General features: G+C 40.4%; 1 protein-coding gene across 3 annotated transcripts in view; it reads right to left on the minus strand.

Annotated features, from left to right (window-relative positions):
* Nucleotides 1-21,144, minus strand: part of Orc1 (origin recognition complex subunit 1) — a 198,251-nt gene that overhangs the window by 24,026 nt on the left and 153,081 nt on the right. For all 3 annotated transcript variants that reach the window (XM_071678534.1, XM_071678532.1, XM_071678533.1), the window contains 4 exons: nucleotides 20,186-20,340; nucleotides 5,159-5,337; nucleotides 1,390-2,371; nucleotides 79-327 (listed from right to left, as the gene is read on the minus strand). In XM_071678534.1, the coding sequence (XP_071534635.1) occupies nucleotides 79-327; nucleotides 1,390-2,371; nucleotides 5,159-5,337; nucleotides 20,186-20,340 (1,565 nt within the window). The remainder of the gene's footprint in view (nucleotides 1-78; nucleotides 328-1,389; nucleotides 2,372-5,158; nucleotides 5,338-20,185; nucleotides 20,341-21,144) is intronic.

Here is a 21,144-nt window from a genome sequence, read left to right on the forward strand (position 1 = left end):
CCGACTCCAATGTTCTGAAAGGATATTTCACTGCTCATGAGAGATGAAAATATAAAAGTAAAATATCATTCTTCTTACATGCATCCTCCAGTGCCATCCAAGAGTTTGCCTTCAACGAACGAGTAAATATCCTGGAATTCATTTTCACGACATGGCAAAGAATCAGGGACTGCTGAAACATGAAGGCGGGCCCGAGCTATCTCAAGAGATGTCTGAGGATGCTTCAGCAGCCCTTCTCGGGCAGGCATTCCAGGAGTTAAAGATTTTGGTCGTGAATTCTTTTGAGAACTGGATGGCTTTACAGATAAATGTTTCTTATTGAAGTTTCTGAGGAATAAATATAATTATGGTTACAAAGGAAATATATCAAATAAAATGCAAGTAATTCCCTAACACAGTGAATTCTCGTGAAACAAAAAATTTTAACTCACTTGTGTGGAATATTTATACCTTTTGGTACATTCCCCCATATAAGATCTAAACACTATCTATGAAACTGCACTTCATAATACTTCTGACAACATTAAAACTGCCTGAATAGCCTAAAAGTCTCAAGAGACACTATTGCAGATAGAACATAAAAGCAGTACTGATAATTAAAAGGTATATAGCAGAAAGCAGTGATGGGTGAACAAGTGAAAGTACCTTGAAGTGTAACACTAGTATGAGGTGGCATGCCCTTAATGACAGCAGAAACAAAAGATTGTTTCCCTGGTAAAATGAACCATCAACATGGAAAAGTAAGCGATAATGAAAATGTTCTTCCATCTAATGAATATTCTTTCACAGCAGTCTTCTAAGAAAAATAGGCCTCACTGATGTTGATACTTATAAAATATCAATTCTATTCATTTACATAAGATGATCACTTCATTTCCAATATGATGGGATGGAACAGGTACACACAGCCAATGCAACATTAATTCCTACTTTTTTAAGTCATCAATCCATGCCCAGCATAGTAAAGTGGCAATGAACTTCCACATTTACAAAAGTTCTACTTACTTTTTCACTTTGCAAATTAGTTCATAACACTTTCAAACACAAAATGCTACCACTGCATTTGACCTCCAATCACTCCTTTAACATCACTAGAATTATTCCAAGCACTAGTCAAATTTCTCACTATATGTATTTCACCCCATCTACTAAATTTCAATATATCTTTTTCATCAGCCTGTTATCTGCCATGCATTTTACAAGTTCAGACTTTTGTCCACACACCTTCCTAATGACTTCTTCACATCACATAATCTTCCCACATCTTTATTCTAGTCTTCATTTTAATCCCATCTACACCATACAAATACTCAGTGTAATAAAAAAAAAAAAAAAAAACATATAAAACATAAGTACTAAAGTAGAGAGGCAAGCTACCAATTTGACTACCTGTCAGGAGTCTTTGAAGCAGGATGTATGTAATTGTGTTCCTCTTCATGGTCTCTCAACTCACCACAAGTTGAAAAAGGCTCATTACAACTTTTGCATAAGAAACTTTTTTTGATGGAACTTTTTGATTTTTGCTTAGCATGTCTGTCTTTTTTGGGAGTTGTACATTCAGGGAATGGCAAGTCCTTTAAGAAATAAAGATATGTTTCATTCTCCTTTTGGTTTTTGGAGCTACATTTAGATCTTAGTGTTTCACTCTTCTTTGTTGCTTTAAGGTCTGGTAAGTCTTGTTTACCATGAAGGTTTTCCAAACCCTTTCTAATTTTCTTCTTATCAGAATAATGTCTAGAGTAAGGCGTGGCTAATAATTTTCTGTTTGTTTTTAGTTGATACTGATGACCCTCCTCTTCACTGCTACTACTTTCCTCATCCTCACTGTCAGTACCCAACAAATCACTTATTTCATTATCTTTAAGAGCACGTAATTTGCCAGTCTTTCTCATAGTTTGTAACTTCTCATTAGGTGATTTACTGACATTTGGAGTAATGGTTTGAGATTTATGGTAGGGAGATTTTGGGAGTGAACATTTTGGGGGTGAAGATTCTGGGTGTGAAGTGTTTAGGAGCGACTCTTTGTGAAACTTTGGTGATAATGGGGTCACATCTCCATTCCTGTCAATTTCCCCATCATTAAATTTTCGATAACAAACAATCCTTAGTTTTCGTCCAGAGCTTGTATGTCTCTCCACACTTGTCATATTCTCACAACTAATCACTTTGGATACCACATCCTCAGTGTGACTGTTGGTCACCATGGGACTTGACCGAACTTTTTTTCTTGGTACTGAGTTATCTATGTCTGAGGTGTGCCGCTTTAAGGTCTGAGGGGCATGGAAGTCACTTGATGATGGGCTTAAATCTTCTAATGGCTTCAGCCTAACAATCAAATTAGGCTTCAATAGTTCAAATCTTGCACTTGGTTCTGTTGGAAAGAAAAATTAAAATCATGAGCAAGAGATGTAAATTGAGAACACTCATCTATGAAGCAAAAGTTTTTCAACAAAAGTCTAGACTTATTACCATACAGTACAATAAATTTTTAACTTTCAATACTGGTATTATTTCATGTACAATATATGTTGTCTCTCATTATCCAGTAAAGTGGCCAAAGAGCTCCCCTTTTGCAAAGTATTATCATCCTTACAGAATGACACAACTCAAAAAAAATTCCTCCATGCCAACACTGAATTCAGTCACATTCTCTTACTCTACCCCTCCACCTCATTTTCAGTCTTACTTTGCCTCCCCCTTTGACCTGACTTACATGAACATATTTTTATCATCTTAACCATCTTAGCATTCCCTGATATACCTTTACACTTACTCCTTTATTTCCACATCTCATGTTAACATTCTGCTATAATGGGGCATCATTTATCTGATATGGCAGGGACCACAGGTGTCCTGTACAACAAAATATTACTTATAATAAATGTTAAATTAACAGTTTTAAGGTATGTTTTTGATAACAGTCCATCTCCAGTGCTAATCAATAAACATAGTTATCATACCCTTTATACATAAAATGAAATACATCAAAAATTATACTGAAGCATAAAAGATGGGCAGTCTCATTGGACAGCTATGGCCCTGGGAAGTCCACTGTTTCTTTACCAGACTTTCACATGTCTTTGTCTGATACCTTTCTGAAATGTTCAGGGATATAACTCCTGATATGATGACAATGTATCTTCTAACCTGATAAGCTCTTATATTCATACCATTCTTTTTGATGCCCTTTATCTGCAGCCATTCATAGCTTATCATGTACCTTTCCCTTCTCTCTGTGCAATGCAGATTAAGCTCTTTCAACCTCTTGTGACAGTTCATGTATTCCATTCCATCAACATTACTTGTGAAGTGTAACTGAATTCTCTGAAGGTTGTTCCTTTACATGTATTTGACTCATGACCAAATAAAATAGCAGTATTCAATTCTGTCTTATGTACAAGCAGAACATTTTCATCATTAGTTTTCAATCTCTGGCTGTGAAAGTTCTCATTATCATACTCCTCAGCATTTGGCTTGACAATATTGCATTATCAATAACCTCTATGAATTCTAAATTTTCATTTGCAGTCACTCCTAGACCCATGATGCTTTCTCCACACTTTGTCTTTTTCTGCTGAACCTTTGTTTGGAGACTTTGATAAATTAGCAACAGTCCTATGACCACTTTGTCCAAGTTTCTCTTCATTAAATTTCATTTGTTTTTCTTCTGCCTATATATATTTATCTATTATACTTTGCCGCTGTCTCCCGCGTTAGCGAGGTAGCGCAAGGAAACAGACGAAAGAATGGCCCAACACATTCATATACACATGTATATACATACACGTCCACATGCGCACATATACAAACCTATACATCTCAACGTATACACATATATACACACACAGATATATACATATATATACACACACAGATATATACATATATATACTCATGGACATAATTCATATTGTCTGCCCTTATTCATTCCCGTTGCCACCCTGCCACACATGAAATGAAAAACCCCCTCCCCCGCATGTGCGCGAGGTAGTGCTAGGAAAAGACAACAAAGGCCACATTCGTTCACAGTCTCTAGCTGTCATGTATAATGCACTGAAACCACAGCTCCCTTTCCACATCCAGGCTTCACAAAACTTTCCATGGTTTACCCCAGACGCTTCACTTGCCCTGGTTCAATCCAATGACAGCACATCAACCCCAGTATACCACATTGTTCCAATTCACTCTATTCCTTGCATGCCTTTCACCCTCCTGCATGTTCAGGCACCGATCACTCAAAATCTTTTTCACTCCATCTTTCCACCTCCAATTTGTATATACATATATACACATGTACATATTCATACTTGCTGCCTTCATACCTCCCCCCCACCCCCTTGCACGTGAGGCAGTGCTAGAAAAAGACAACAAAGGCCACATTTGTTCACACTCAGTCACTAGCTGTCATGTGTAATGCAGTAACTACCCAGTAACTACTGATACTTTTTGATGAACAGCTTGCAATAATTTCCTTGATTTCCTTCTTGTATATGCAGGCAAATCTCTCCTGCACACTGACTGTGGCTTCATGGGAGAGATGTCAAGTGTTGAGTAGCTTGTGGCAAGCTTCTGCTGTTGAACTTCTTTTTGGACTTCTGAGGGTGCATCAGAATTACTTGATGAGGTTGAACTCATCCTTTCAATTTCAACAGTCTTCTGCTTTCTGCAGCTAGGGCAGAGCTTCTGTTCAGGCTTAATATCTTTATCAGTCATTTCCTTTAAGAGGTGAGCAGTTTCACTGCCAACTGTTCTAAGTTATTTTGTTGGTAATACCCCTTTAGGACTTCCAAAGGGATTACAGCAGTGTTTCTGGAAACTTTCATATCTGGTCAACATAACTTGTTCATAAGAGCATATACATGCCTCTTCTCCTTGAATCTCCTCCATCTGTGTTCAAAGGAAAAGTAAAACTCTCAATCAGAGTGAGTTTACTATCATGCCTCTCTTTATTACTATTGCTCCTTATGAGATCAAACTGCCATACACAACCATATACATATCTAAACAATATAATGACCAACACATCCATCCTCTTTCTGTTCCATCTGACCCAAGACTTACCCAAACAACACTGTCAAGACTGCTATACCTTAAAATATACCAACTCTTGCCCTTACAGATGATGAAATCTGCAGATATGAGATGAAATGTGTCATACCTAAAAGAGGAATCACTGGAGAAGTATCACGCTGCTCAATTTCCTTGGTACCAATTGGAAGTCTAGAGGCATTCTCTTTTCCATGTCTTTTCCTTTGATTTCTATTAGAATTTCTACTAAGTGATGCTGAAGCTGTCAAATCTGTCAGGTCATCAGCAAGAGATCGACGAGCAGTATGTCTGGAAGGCACAAAAAATACAGTTCTGGTATACTTTAATTAAATCATCTCTCCTACACACGTACGCATACTTGTGTATATCCCTCTTTTTAAACCAGGTATTCCCAGTCACCAATCCTTTTTAGCACACAACACAAGCTGTTCACCATTTCCATTCATAACACTGAACACCCCAATTATTCCCTCACCTGCCACATTGTCTTCACATTTAAATCATCCATCACTAATATCTGGTCTCTTATATCAATACTGCTGACACACTCACTCAGCTGCTCCCAAAACACTTGCCTCTCATGATCTTTCTTCTCATGGCCAGGTGCATAAGCACTATCATCCATTTCTCACAATCCACAAATGGGAACATCAGTGAGGGGGCTAATGGGGAAGTAATAACAAGTAGTGGTGAAGTGAGAAGGAGATGGAGTGAGTATTTTGAAGGTTTGTTTAATGTGTTCTATGATAGAGTGGCAGATATAGGGTGTTTTGGTCAAGGTGGTGTGCAAAGTGAGGGGGTCAGGGAGAATGGTTTGGTAAACAGAGAAGAGGTAGTGAAAGCTTTGCAGAAGATGAAAGCCAGCAAGCGACGGGTTTGGATAGTACTGCAGTGGAATTCATTAAAAAAGGAGGTGACTATGTTGTTGACTGGTTGGTAAGGATATTCAATGTATGTATGGTTCATGGTGAGGTGCTTGAGGATTGGCGGAATGCATGCATAGTGTCATGGTACAAAGGCAAAGGGGATAAAGGTGAGTTTTCAAATTACAGAGGTATAAGTTTGTTGTGTATTCCTGGGAAATCTTATGGGAGGGTACTGATTGAGAGGGTCAAGGTATGTACAGAGCATCAGATTGGGGAAGAGCAGTGTGGTTTCAGAAGTGGTGGAGGATGTGTGGATCTTGCGTTCGCTTTGAAGAATGTATGCGAGAAATATTTCGAAATGGATTTGTATGTAGCATCTGAAGAAGGTATATGAGATGGTTGATAGAGATACTTTGTGGAAGGCATTAAGAGCATATGGTTTGGGAGGAAAGTTGCCAGAAGCAGTAAAAAGTTTTACAAAGGATGTAAGGCATGTGTACGAGTAGGAAGAGAGCAAAGTGATTGGTTCTCAGTGAATGTCAATTTGTGGCAGGGGTGCATGATGTCTTCATGGTCGTTTAATTTGTTTAGGGATGGTTTGTTAGGTACGTGAATGCAAGATTTTTGGAGAGAGGGGCAAGTATGCAGTCTGTTGTGGATGAGAGGGCTAGGGAAGTAAGTTGTTGTTCGCTAATGATACAGTGCTGGTGGCTGATTCGGGTGAGAAACGGCAGACGATGGTGACTGAGTTTGGGAAAGTGTGTGAAAGAAGAAAGCTGAGAGTAAATGTGAATAAGAGCAAGGTTATTAGGTTCAGGAGGGTTGACGGACAAGTAAATTGGGAGGCGAGTTTGAATGGAGAAAAACTGGAAGTGAAGTGTTTTAGATATCTGGGAGTGGATTTGGCAGCAGATGGAACCAAGGAAGTGGAAGTGAGTCACAGGGTGGGGGAGGGGGCAAAGGTTCTGGGAGAGCTCAAGAATATGTGGAAGGGGAGAGCATAGTCTCGGAGAACAGAAATGGGTATGTTTGAAGGAATAGTGGTTCCAACAATGTTATATGGTTGTGAGGTATGGGCTATAGATAGGGCTGTGCGGAGGAAGGAGGATGTGTTGGAAATCAGATGTTTGAGGACAATATGTGGTGTGAGGTGGTTTGATCGAGTAAGTAATGAAAGGGTAAGAGAGATGTGTGGTAATAAAAAGAGTGTGGTTGAAAGAGCAGAAGAGGGTGTATTGAAATAGTTTGGTCATGGAGAGAATGAGTGAGGAAAGACTGACAAAGAGGATATATGTGTCAGAGGTGGAGGGAATGAAAAGTGGGAGACCAAATTGGAGGTGGAAGGATAGAGTGAAAAAGATTTTGAGCGATGGGGCCTGAACATACAAGAGGGTGAAAGGAGTGCAAGGAAAAGAGTGAATTGGAATGATGTGGTATACCGGGGTCGACATGCTGTCAATGGATTGAACCATGGCATGTGAAGCGTATGGGGTAAACCATGGAAAGTTTTGTGGGGCCTGGATGTGGAAAGGGAGCTGTGGTTTTGGTGCATTACACATGACAGTAAGAGACTGATATATATATATATATATATATATATATATATATATATATATATATATATATATATATATATATATATATATATATATGGGGATAGGGGAGAAAGAATACTTCTCACGTATTCCCTGCGTGTCGTAGAAGGCGACTAAAAGGGGAGGGAGCGGGAGGCTGGAAATCCTCCCCTCTCGTTTTTTTTTAATTTTCCAAAAGAAGGAACAGAGGGGGCCAGGTGAGGATATTCCAAAAAAGGACCAGTCCTCTGTTCCTAACGCTACCTCGCTAACGCGGGAAATGGCGAATAGTTTAAAAGAAAAAAGAAAAATATATATATATATATATATATATATATATATATATATATTTTTTTTTTTATACAATTCGCCATTTCCCGCATTTGCGAGGTAGCGTTAAGAACAGAGGACTGGGCCTTAGAGGGAAAATCCTCACCTGGCCCACTTCTCTGTTCCTTCTTTTGGAAAATTAAAAAAAAAACGAGAGGGGAGGATTTCCAGCCACCCGCTCCCTCCCCTTTTAGTCGCCTTCTACGACACGCAGGGAATACGTGGGAAGTATTCTTTCTCCCCTATCCCCAGGGATAATATATATATATATATATATATATATATATATATATATATATATATATATATATATATATATATATATGTATATATATATATATATATATATATATTTTTTTTTCTTTTAAACTATTCGCCATTTCCTGCGATAGCGAGGTAGCGTTAGGAACAGAGGACTGGGCCTTTTTTGGAATATCCTCACCTGGCCTCCTCTGTTCCTTCTTTTGGAAAATTAAAAAAAAAAAAAAAAAAAACGAGAGGGGAGGATTTCCAGCCCCCCGCTCCCTCCCCTTTTAGTCGCCTTCTACGACACGCAGGGAATACGTGGGAAGTATTCTTAATCCCCTATCCCCAGGGATATATATATATATATATATATATATATATATATATATATATGTATATTTTTTTTTTTTGCTTTGTCGCTGTCTCCCGCGTTTGTGAGGTAGCGCAAGGAAACAGACGAAAGAAATGGCCCAACCCACCCCCATACACATGTATATACATACGTCCACACACGCAAATATACATACCTACACAGCTTTCCATGGTTTACCCCAGACGCTTCACATGCCTTGATTCAATCCACTGACAGCACGTCAACCCCGGTATACCACATCGCTCCAATTCACTCTATTCCTTGCCCTCCTTTCACCCTCCTGCATGCTCAGGCCCCGATCACACAAAATCTTTTTCACTCCATCTTTCCACCTCCAATTTGGTCTCCCTCTTCTGCTCGTTCCCTCCACCTCCGACACATATATCCACTTGGTCAATCTTTCCTCACTCATTCTCTCCATGTGCCCAAACCACTTCAAAACACCCTCTTCTGCTCTCTCAACCACGCTCTTTTTATTTCCACACATCTCTCTTACCCTTACATTACTTACTCGATCAAACCACCTCACACCACACATTGTCCTCAAACATCTCATTTCCAGCACATCCATCCTCCTCCGCACAACTCTATCCATAGCCCACGCCTCGCAACCATACAACATTGTTGGAACCACTATTCCTTCAAACATACCCATTTTTGCTTTCCGAGATAATGTTCTCGACTTCCACACATTCTTCAAGGCTCCCAGAATTTTCGCCCCCTCCCCCACCCTATGATCCACTTCCGCTTCCATGGTTCCATCCGCTGCCAGAACCACTCCCAGATATCTAAAACACTTCACTTCCTCCAGTTTTTCTCCATTCAAACTCACCTCCCAATTGACTTGACCCTCAACCCTACTGTACCTAATAACCTTGCTCTTATTCACATTTACTCTTAACTTTCTTCTTTCACACACTTTACCAAACTCAGTCACCAGCTTCTGCAGTTTCTCACATGAATCAGCCACCAGCGCTGTATCATCAGTGAACAACAACTGACTTACTTCCCAAGCTCTCTCATCCCCAACGGACTTCATCCTTGCCCCTCTTTCCAAAACTCTTGCATTTACCTCCCTAACAACCCCATCCATAAACAAATTAAACAACCATGGAGACATCACACACCCCTGCCGCAAACCTACATTCACTGAGAACCAATCACTTTCCTCTCTTCCTACACGTACACATGCCTTACATCCTCGATAAAAACTTTTCACTGCTTCTAACAACTTGCCTCCCACACCATATATTCTTAATACCTTCCACAGAGCATCTCTATCAACTCTATCATATGCCTTCTCCAGATCCATAAATGCTACATACAAATCCATTTGCTTTTCTAAGTATTTCTCACATACATTCTTCAAAGCAAACACCTGATCCACACATCCTCTACCACTTCTGAAACCACACTGCTCTTCCCCAATCTGATGCTCTGTACATGCCTTAACCCTCTCAATCAATACCCTCCCATACAATTTGCCAGGAATACTCAACAAACTTATACCTCTGTAATTTGAGCACTCACTCTTATCCCCTTTGCCTTTGTACAATGGCACTATGCACGCATTCCGCCAATCCTCAGGCACCTCACCATGAGTCATACATACATTAAATAACCTTACCAACCAGTCAACAATACAGTCATCCCCTTTTTTAATAAATTCCACTGCAATACCATCCAAACCTGCTGCCTTGCCGGCTTTCATCTTCCGCAAAGCTTTTACTACCTCTTCTCTGTTTACCAAATCATTTTCCCTAACCCTCGCACTTTGCACACCACCTCAACCAAAACACCCTATATCTGCCACTTTATCATCACACACATTTAACAAACCTTCAAAATACTCACTCCATCTCCTTCTCACATCACCACTACTTGTTATCACCTCCCCATTTGCGCCCTTCACTGGAGTTCCCATTTGCTCCCTTGTCTTATGCACTTTATTTACCTCCTTCCAAAACATCTTTTTATTCTCCCTAAAATTTAATGATACTCTCTCACCCCAACTCTCATTTGCCCTTTTTTTCACCTCTTGCACCTTTCTCTTGACCTCCTGTCTCTTTCTTTTATACGTCTCCCACTCAATTTCATTTTTTCCCTGCAAAAATCGTCCAAATGCCTCTCTCTTCTCTTTCACTAATACTCTTACTTCTTCATCCCACCACTCACTACCCTTTCTAATCAACCCACCTCCCACTCTTCTCATGCCACAAGCATCTTTTGCGCAATCCATCACTGATTCCCTAAATACATCCCATTCCTCCCCCACTCCCCTTACTTCCATTGTTCTCACCTTATATATATATATATATATATATATATATATATATATATATATATATATATATATATATATATATATATATACATATTTTTTTTTTTTTTTGCTTTGTCGCCGTCTCCTGCGTTTGCGAGGTAGCGCAAGGAAACAGACGAAAGAAATGGCCCAACCCACCCCCATACACATGTATATACATACGTCCACACACGCAAATATACACACCTACACAGCTTTCCATGGTTTACCCCAAACGCTTCACATGCCCTGATTCAATCCACTGACAGCATGTCAACCCCGGTATACCACATCGATCCAATTCACTCTATTCCTTGCCCTCCTTTCACCCTCCTGCATGTTCAGGCCCCGATCACACAAAATCTTTTTCACTCCATCTTTCCACCTCCAATTTGGTCTCCCACTTCTCCTCGTTCCCTCCACCTCCAACACATATATCCTCTTGGTCAATCTTTCCTCACTCATTCTCTCCATGTGCCCAAACCATTTCAAAACACCCTCTTCTGCTCTCAACCACGCTCTTTATATTTCCACACATCTCTCTTACCCTTACGTTACTTACTCGATCAAACCACCTCACACCACACATTGTCCTCAAACATCTCATTTCCAGAACATCCATCCTCCTGCGCACAACTCTATCCATAGCCCACGCCTCGCAACCATACAACATTGTTGGAACCACTATTCCTTTAAACATACCCATTTTTGCTTTCCGAGATAATGTTCTCGACTTCCACACATTCTTCAAGGCTCCCAGAATTTTCGCCCCCTCCCCCAGCCTATGATCCACTTCCGCTTCCATGGTGCCATCCGCTGCCAGATCCACTCCCAGATATCTAAAACACTTTACTTCCTCCAGTTTTTCTCTGTTCAAACTTACCTCCCAATTGACTTGACCCTCAACCCTACTGTACCTAATAACCTTGCTCTTATTCACAATTACTCTTAACTTTCTTCTTTCACACACTTTACCAAACTCAGTCACCAGCTTCTGCAGTTTCTCACATGAATCAGCCACCAGCGCTGTATCATCAGCGAACAACAACTGACTCACTTCTCAAGCTCTCTCATCCACAACAGACTTCATACTTGCCCCTCTTTCCAAAACTCTTGCATTCACCTCCCTAACAACCCCATCTATAAACAAATTAAACAACCATGGAGACATCACACACCCCTGCCACAAACCTACATTCACTGAGAACCAATCACTTTCCTCTCTTCCTACACGTACACATGCCTTAAATCCTCGATAAAAACTTTTCACTGCTTCTAACAACTTGCCTCCCACACCATATATTCTTAATACCTTCCACAGAGCATCTCTATCAACTCTATCATATGCCTTCTCCAGATCCATAAATGCTACATACAAATCCATTTGCTTTTCTAAGTATTTCTCACATACATTCTTCAAAGCAAACACCTGATCCACACATCCTCTACCACTTCTGAAACCACACTGCTCTTCCCCAAACCTGATGCTCTGTACATGCTTAAACCCTCTCAATCAATACCTCGCATAAATTCCAGGAATACTCAACAAACTTATACCTCTGTAATTTGAAACACTCACTCTTATCCCCTTTGCCTTGTACAATGGCACTATGCACGCATTCGCCAATCCTCAGGCACCTCACCATGAGTCATACATACATTAAATTTACCTTACCAACCAGTCAACAATACAGTCATCCCCTTTTTTAAAAAAATTCCCACTGCAATACCATCCAAACCTGCTGCCTTGCCGGCTTCATCTTCCGCAAAGCTTTTACAAACCTCTTCTCTTTTCCCAAAAATCATTTTCCCTAAACCCTCGCACTTTGAAACACCACCTCAACCCAAAAAACACCCTATATCTGCCATTTTAAACACCCACACACATTTAACAAACCTTCAAAAACTCACTCCATCTCCTTCTCACATCACCACTACTTGTTATCACCTCCCCATTTTTGCGCCCTTTCACTGGATTTCCCCAAATTTGCTCCCTTGTCTTATGCACTTTATTTACCTCCTCCAAAACATTTTTTTTATTCTCCCAAAAAATTTAATGATACTCTCTCCCCCCCAACTCTCTTTTGCCCTTTTTTTCACCTCTTGCACCTTTCTCTTGACCTCCTGTCTCTTTTTTTTTATACGTCTCCCACTCAATTTCATTTTTTCCCTGCAAAAATCGCCAAATCCTCTCTCTTCTTTTTTCACTAATACTCTTACTTCTTCATCCCACCACTCACAAAACCTTTCTAATCAACCCACCTCCCACTCTTCTCATCCCACAAGCACTTTTGCGCAATCCATCACTGATTCCCTAAATACATCCCATTCCTCCCCCACACCCCTTACTTCCATTGTTCTCACCTTATATATATATATATATATATAATATATATATATATATATATATATAATATATATATAATAATATATATATACATATTTTTTTTTTTTTTTGCTTTGTCGCCGTCTCCTGCGTTTGCGAGGTAGCGCAAGGAAACAGACGAAAGAAATGGCCCAACCCACCCCCATACACATGTATATACATACGTCCCACACACGCAAATATACACACCTACACAGCTTTCCATGGTTTACCCCAAACGCTTCACATGCCCTGATTCAATCCACTGACAGCATGTCAACCCCGGTATACCACATCGATCCAATTCACTCTATTCCTTGCCCTCCTTTCACCCTCCTGCATGTTCAGGCCCCGATCACACAAAATCTTTTTCACTCCATCTTTCCACCTCCAATTTGGTCTCCCACTTCTCCTCGTTCCCTCCACCTCCAACACATATATCCTCTTGGTCAATCTTTCCTCACTCATTCTCTCCATGTGCCCAAACCATTTCAAAACACCCTCTTCTGCTCTCAACCACGCTCTTTATATTTCCACACATCTCTCTTACCCTTACGTTACTTACTCGATCAAACCACCTCACACCACACATTGTCCTCAAACATCTCATTTCCAGAACATCCATCCTCCTGCGCACAACTCTATCCATAGCCCAACGCCTCGCAACCATACAACATTGTTGGAACCACTATTCCTTTAAACATACCCATTTTTGCTTTCCGAGATAATGTTCTCGACTTCCACACATTCTTCAAGGCTCCCAGAATTTTCGCCCCCTCCCCCAGCCTATGATCCACTTCCGCTTCCATGGTGCCATCCGCTGCCAGATCCACTCCCAGATATCTAAAACACTTTACTTCCTCCAGTTTTTTCTCTGTTCAAAACTTACCTCCCAATTGACTTGACCCTCAACCCTACTGTACCTAATAACCTTGCTCTTATTCACAATTACTCTTAACTTTCTTCTTCACACACTTTACCAAACTCAGTCACCAGCTTCTGCAGTTTCTCACATGAATCAGCCACCAGCGCTGTATCATCAGCGAAAACAACAACTGACTCACTTCTCAAGCTCTCTCATCCACAACAGACTTCATACTTGCCCCTCTTTCCAAAACTCTTGCATTCACCTCCCTAACAACCCCATCTAAAAACAAATTAAACAACCATGGAACATCACACACCCCTGCCACAAACCTACATTCACTGAGAACCAATCATCTTCCTCTCTTCCTACACGTACACATGCCTTAAATCCTCGATAAAAACTTTTCACTGCTTCTAACAACTTGCCTCCCACACCATATATTCTTAATACCATTCCACAGAGCATCTCTATCAACTCTATCATATGCCTTCTCCAGATCCATAAATGCTACATACAAATCCATTTGCTTTTCTAAAGTATTTCTCACATACATTCTTCAAAGCAAACACCTGATCCACACTCCTCTACCACTTCTGAAACCACACTGCTCTTCCCCAATCTGATGCTATATAATATATATATATAAATATATATATATAAATATATATATATATATATATAAATATATATATATATTTTTTTTTCAAACTATTCGCCATTTCCCGCATTAGCGAGGTAGCATTAAGAACAGAGGACTGGGCCTTTTTCAGAATATCCTCACCTGGCCCCCTCTGTTCCTTCTTTTGGAAAATTAAAAAAAAAATGAGAGGGGAGGATTTCCAGCCCCCCGCTCCCTCCCCTTTTAGTCGCCTTCTACGACACGCAGGGAATACGTGGGAAGTATTCTTAATCCCCTATCCCCAGGGATAATATATATATATATATATATATATATATATATATATATATATATATATATATATATATATATATATATATTCTTTCTTTTTCTTTCTTTTAAACTATTAAAAGAAAGAAAAAGAAAGAAATATATATATATATATATATATATATATATATATATATATATATATATATATATATATATATATATATATATATATACACATATATATATATATATATATATATATATATATATATATATATATATATATATATATATATATATATATACACACACACATATATATATATATATATATATATATATATATATATATATATATATATATATATATATATATATATATATATATAAAAATATAAAATGCACATGTGTATGTATGTATATGTCAGAAAAGAAGAGTGAATGTTGGGGTGAAGAGGGTGGTGAGAGTAAGTGAGCTTGAGAAGGAGACCTGTGTGAGGAAGTACCAGGAGAGACTGAGTACAGAATGGAAAAAGGTGAGAATAATGGAAGCAAGGGGAGTGGGGGAGGAATGGGATGTATTTAGGGAATCAGTGATGGATTGCGCAAAAGATGCTTGTGGCATGAGAAGAGTGGGAGGTGGGTTGATTAGAAAGGGTAGTGAGTGGTGGGATGAAGAAGTAAGAGTATTAGTGAAAGAGAAGAGAGAGGCATTTGGACGATTTTTGCAGGGAAAAAATGCAATTGAGTGGGAGATGTATAAAAGAAAGAGACAGGAGGTCAAGAGAAAGGTGCAAGAGGTGAAAAAAAGGGCAAATGAGAGTTGGGGTGAGAGAGTATCATTAAATTTTAGGGAGAATAAAAAGATGTTCTGGAAGGAGGTAAATAAAGTGCGTAAGACAAGGGAGCAAATGGGAACTTCAGTGAAGGGCGCAAATGGGGAGGTGATAACAAGTAGTGGTGATGTGAGAAGGAGATGGAGTGAGTATTTTGAAGGTTTGTTGAATATGTTTGATGATAGAGTGGCAGATATAGAGTGTTTTGGTCGAGGTGGTGTGCAAAGTGAGAGGGTTAGGGAAAATGATTTGGTAAACAGAGAAGAGGTAGTGAAAGCTTTGCGGAAGATGAAAGCCGGCAAGGCAGCAGGTTTGGATGGTATTGCAGTGGAATTTATTAAAAAAGGGGGTGACTGTATTGTTGACTGGTTGGTAAGGTTATTTAATGTATGTATGACACATGGTGAGGTGCCTGAGGATTGGCGGAATGCGTGCATAGTGCCATTGTACAAAGGCAAAGGGGATAAGAGTGAGTGCTCAAATTACAGAGGTATAAGTTTGTTGAGTATTCCTGGTAAATTATATGGGAGGGTATTGATTGAGAGGGTGAAGGCATGTACAGAGCATCAGATTGGGGAAGAGCAGTGTGGTTTCAGAAGTGGTAGAGGATGTGTGGATCAGGTGTTTGCTTTGAAGAATGTATGTGAGAAATACTTAGAAAAGCAAATGGATTTGTATGTAGCATTTATGGATCTGGAGAAGGCATATGATAGAGTTGATAGAGATGCTCTGTGGAAGGTATTAAGAATATATGGTGTGGGAGGAAAGTTGTTAGAAGCAGTGAAAAGTTTTTATCGAGGATGTAAGGCATGTGTACGTGTAGGAAGAGAGGAAAGTGATTGGTTCTCAGTGAATGTAGGTTTGCGGCAGGGGTGTGTGATGTCTCCATGGTTGCTTAATTTGTTTATGGATGGGGTTGTTAGGGAGGTAAATGCAAGAATTTTGGAAAGAGGGACAAGTATGAAGTCTGTTGGGGATGAGAGAGCTTGGGAAGTGAGTCAGTTGTTGTTCGCTGATGATACAGCGCTGGTGGCTGATTCATGTGAGAAACTGCAGAAGCTGGTGACTGAGTTTGGTAAAGTGTGTGGAAGAAGAAAGTTAAGAGTAAATGTGAATAAGAGCAAGGTTATTAGGTACAGTAGGGTTGAGGGTCAAGTCAATTGTGAGGTGAGTTTGAATGGAGAAAAACTGGAGGAAGTGAAGTGTTTTAGATATCTGGGAGTGGATCTGGCAGCGGATGGAACCATGGAAGCGGAAGTGGATCATAGGGTGGGGGAGGGGGTGAAAATTCTGGGGGCCTTGAAGAATGTGTGGAAGTCGAGAACATTATCTCGGAAAGCAAAAATGGGTATGTTTGAAGGAATAGTGGTTCCAACAATGTTGTATGGTTGCGAGGCGTGGGCTATGGATAGAGTTGTGCGCAGGAGGATGGATGTGCTGGAAATGAGATGTTTGAGGACAATGTGTGGTGTGAGGTGGTTTGATCGAGTGAGTAAGAGAGATGTGTGGAAATAAAAAGAGCGTGGTTGAGAGAGCAGAAGAGGGTGTTTTGAAGTGGTTTGGGCACATGGAGAGAATGAGTGAGGAAAGATTGACCAAGAGGATATATGTGTCGGAGGTGGAGGGAGCAAGGAGAAGAGGGAGACCAAATTGGAGGTGGAAAGATGGAGTGAAAAAGATTTTGTGTGATCAGGGCCTGAACATGCAGGAGGGTGAAAGGAGGGCAAGGAATAGAGTGAATTGGAGCGATGTGGTATACCGGGGTCGACGTGCTGTCAGTGGATTGAATCAAGGCATGTGAAGCGTCTGGGGTAAACCATGGAAAGCTGTGTAGGTATGTATATTTGCGTGTGTGGACGTATGTATATACATGTGTATGGGGGGGTTGGGCCATTTCTTTCGTCTGTTTCCTTGCGCTACCTCGCAAACGCGGGAGACAGCGACAAAGTATTAAAAAAAAAAAAAAAAAAAAAAAATATATATATATATATATACTGAATGGAGAAAAACTGGAGGAAGTGAAGTGTTTTAGATATCTGGGAGTGGATCTGGCAGCGGATGGAACCATGGAAGCGGAAGTGGATCATAGGGTGGGGGAGGGGGCGAAAATTCTGGGGGCCTTGAAGAATGTGTGGAAGTCGAGAACATTATCTCGGAAAGCAAAAATGGGTATGTTTGAAGGAATAGTGGTTCCAACAATGTTGTATGGTTGCGAGGCGTGGGCTATGGATAGAGTTGTGCGTAGGAGGATGGATGTGCTGGAAATGAGATGTTTGAGGACAATGTGTGGTGTGAGGTGGTTTGATCGAGTGAGTAACGTAAGGGTAAGAGAGATGTGTGGAAATAAAAAGAGCGTGGTTGAGAGAGCAGAAGAGGGTGTTTTGAAGTGGTTTGGGCACATGGAGAGAATGAGTGAGGAAAGATTGACCAAGAGGATATATGTGTCAGAGGTGGAGGGAACGAGGAGAAGAGGGAGACCAAATTGGAGGTGGAAAGATGGAGTGAAAAAGATTTTGTGTGATCGGGGCCTGAGCATGCAGGAGGGTGAAAGGAGGGCAAGGAATAGAGTGAATTGGAGCGATGTGGTATACCGGGGTTGACGTGCTGTCAGTGGATTGAATCAAGGCATGTGAAGCATCTGGGGTAAACCATGGAAAGCTGTGTAGGTATGTATATTTGTGTGTGTGGACGTATGTATATACATGTGTATGGGGGGGGGTTGGGCCATTTCTTTCGTCTGTTTCCTTGCGCTACCTCGCAAACGCGGGAGACAGCGACAAAGTATAAAAAAAAAAAATATATATATATATATATATATATATATACATACATATATATATACACACAATACATGCAGGAGGGTGAAAGGCGTGCAAGGAATAGAGTGAATAGGAACGATGTGGTATACCGGGGTCGACGTGCTGTCAATGGATTGAACCAGGGCATGTGAAGCATCTGGGGTAAACCATGGAAAGTTTTGTGGGGCCTGGATGTGGAAAGGGAGCTGTGGTTTCGGTGCATTATTACATGACAGCTAGAGACTGAGTGTGAACGAATGGGGCCTTTGTTGTCTTTTCCTAGCGCTACCTCGCACACATGAGAGGGGAGGGGGTCGTTATTTCATGTGTGGCGAGGTGGCGATGGGAATGAATAAAGGCAGACAGTATGAATTATGTACATGTGTATATATGTATATGTCTGTGTGTGTATATATATGTATACGTTGAGATGTATAGATATGTATATTTGCGTGTGTGGACGTGTATGTATATACATGTGTATGTGGGTGGGTTGGGCCATTCTTTCGTCTGTTTCCTTGCCACCCTGCCACACATGAAACAGCATCCCCCCTCCAGCGAGGTAGTGCCAAGAACAGACAAAAAAGCCACATTCATTTACACTCAGTCTCTAGCTGTCGTGTGTAATGCACCGAAACCACAGTTCCCTTTCCACATCCAGGCCCCACAGACTTTTCCGTGGTCCATCCTCCCCTTCATGTTTTATTTTTCCAAAAGAGGGGGCAGAGAAGGGGGCCACGTGAGGATTTTTCCCTCTAAGGCTCAGTCCTCTGTTCTTAACGCTATATATATATATATATATATATATATATATATATATATATATATATATATATATATATATATATAGAGAGAGAGAGAGAGAGAGAGAGAGAGAGAGAGAGAGAGAGAGAGAGAGAGAATATGCCACTGGTTGGAAATCCAGCTTCTATGATGACAGCAAATGGATTAGAGAGAGGGAGAGGGAGAGAGAGAGAGAGAGAGAGAGAGAGAGAGAGAGAGAGAGAGAGAGAGAGAATATGCCACTGGTTGGAAATCCAGCTTCTATGATGACAGCAAATGGATTAGAGAGAGGGAGAGAGAGAGAGAGAGAGAGAGAGAGAGAGAGAGAGAGAGAGAGAGAGAGAGAGAGAGAGAGAGAGAGAGAGAGAGAGAGAATATGCCACCGGTTGGAAATCCAGCTTCTATGATGACAGCAAATGGATTAGAGAGAGGGAGAGAGAGAGAGAGAGAGAGAGAGAGAGAGAGAGAGAGAGAGAGAGAGAGAGAGAGAGAGAGAGAGAGAGAGAATGCCACTGGTTGGAAATCCAGCTTCTATGATGACAGCACATGGATTAGAGAGAGAGAGAGAGAGAGAGAGAGAGAGAGAGAGAGAGAGAGAGAGAGAGAGAGAGAGAGAGAGAATATGCCACTGGTTGGAAATCCAGCTTCCAAGATGACAGCAAATGGATTAACAAACTCAACACAACTGGATATATCAACAAAAGTATGATAGCACATCAATAAATCTCTATTACCATACAGCAAAAATCTTCCTCTCTCTAAGATGCCATCTTCGATTTGTGGTTCCAACACAGTTCAGTATTTTATTACATTTTCAACTTGAATAATCTTCAAGTTTCTATGCCATCTTCCATGTCCTGATTAATCTAATTTTCCACGAAATAACACCATGTGCCAACAAACCTGCTAACATTAGGCTCTGAATCCAGTGAAGCATCTAGAGGATGAAGACGAGGATTCCGCCCTCCATAACTGAATCGGCACACATAAAATGAGTCTGAAAATTCTGCTGGCCTAATGACAGTTTTGGGATCCAAAAAACAGGATGTTTCTTGTACCTGTACAGATGAAAAAAAATGGGTTTTGAAGCATGAAATACCTTTTTTCTCCGTAAGGTAGAGCTCCACAATTGGCTTGACACAGTACTAGGCTCACTGGTGGTTTGAACTCTCTAAATCCTTACATATATAAGGGGGAATTTGAGAGAGTGTTAGTGGTATTGGCTTGTCACATGGGGACTTCTAAACCACTCAGCAACTTCCTGATAACAAGGTCATCAACTAACCATATGTGAGGGCTCCAGATACCCAATGTGACTCAGATTTTTAAGACTGCTGGTTTCTGCCACTGGCAAATCACTATCAAGATCAGGAAAATGATTTTTGCAGTAAAGAGAGGGGATGACAGGTTAGGGCGGAACAAATGAGACACACATGGTTCGACCTTAGAAAAATAAAAGCTTCTCATGCAATATGCATCATAATCCAATTTCTCTCCCAAGCTGTTAGCCCACAGAGCAGCTTGAGTACATATCAACATAAAGGAAGTTGGCTAGAAACTCTTAAATGAACTAAATGGACTACAAAGGCAGAAAAAATACCAAAAAAAAAGTTAAAACTAACAATGGTCTGGAGACAGTCTTCCTCAATATGGATCAGCAAAACCAAACATAGGAAATCAATTATGTCCAAAATATGGTAATGTCTAAGGCTGGTGTTAAATGAAAGCTAAAGACTTATCTTGCTGAATTTCCTCCAGGAAAACATTCCCCAAGAAAGCCAGGGTAAAAGTCATCCTCTTTTCAAACTAGGCCTATGGTTGACACACTGGTTTGTACTAGCAAGACCAGCTTCTTCAGACAA

This window comes from Panulirus ornatus, chromosome 28, assembly GCF_036320965.1.
Source record: "Panulirus ornatus isolate Po-2019 chromosome 28, ASM3632096v1, whole genome shotgun sequence".
In the NCBI taxonomy this organism is placed as follows: Eukaryota; Metazoa; Arthropoda; class Malacostraca; order Decapoda; family Palinuridae; genus Panulirus; species Panulirus ornatus.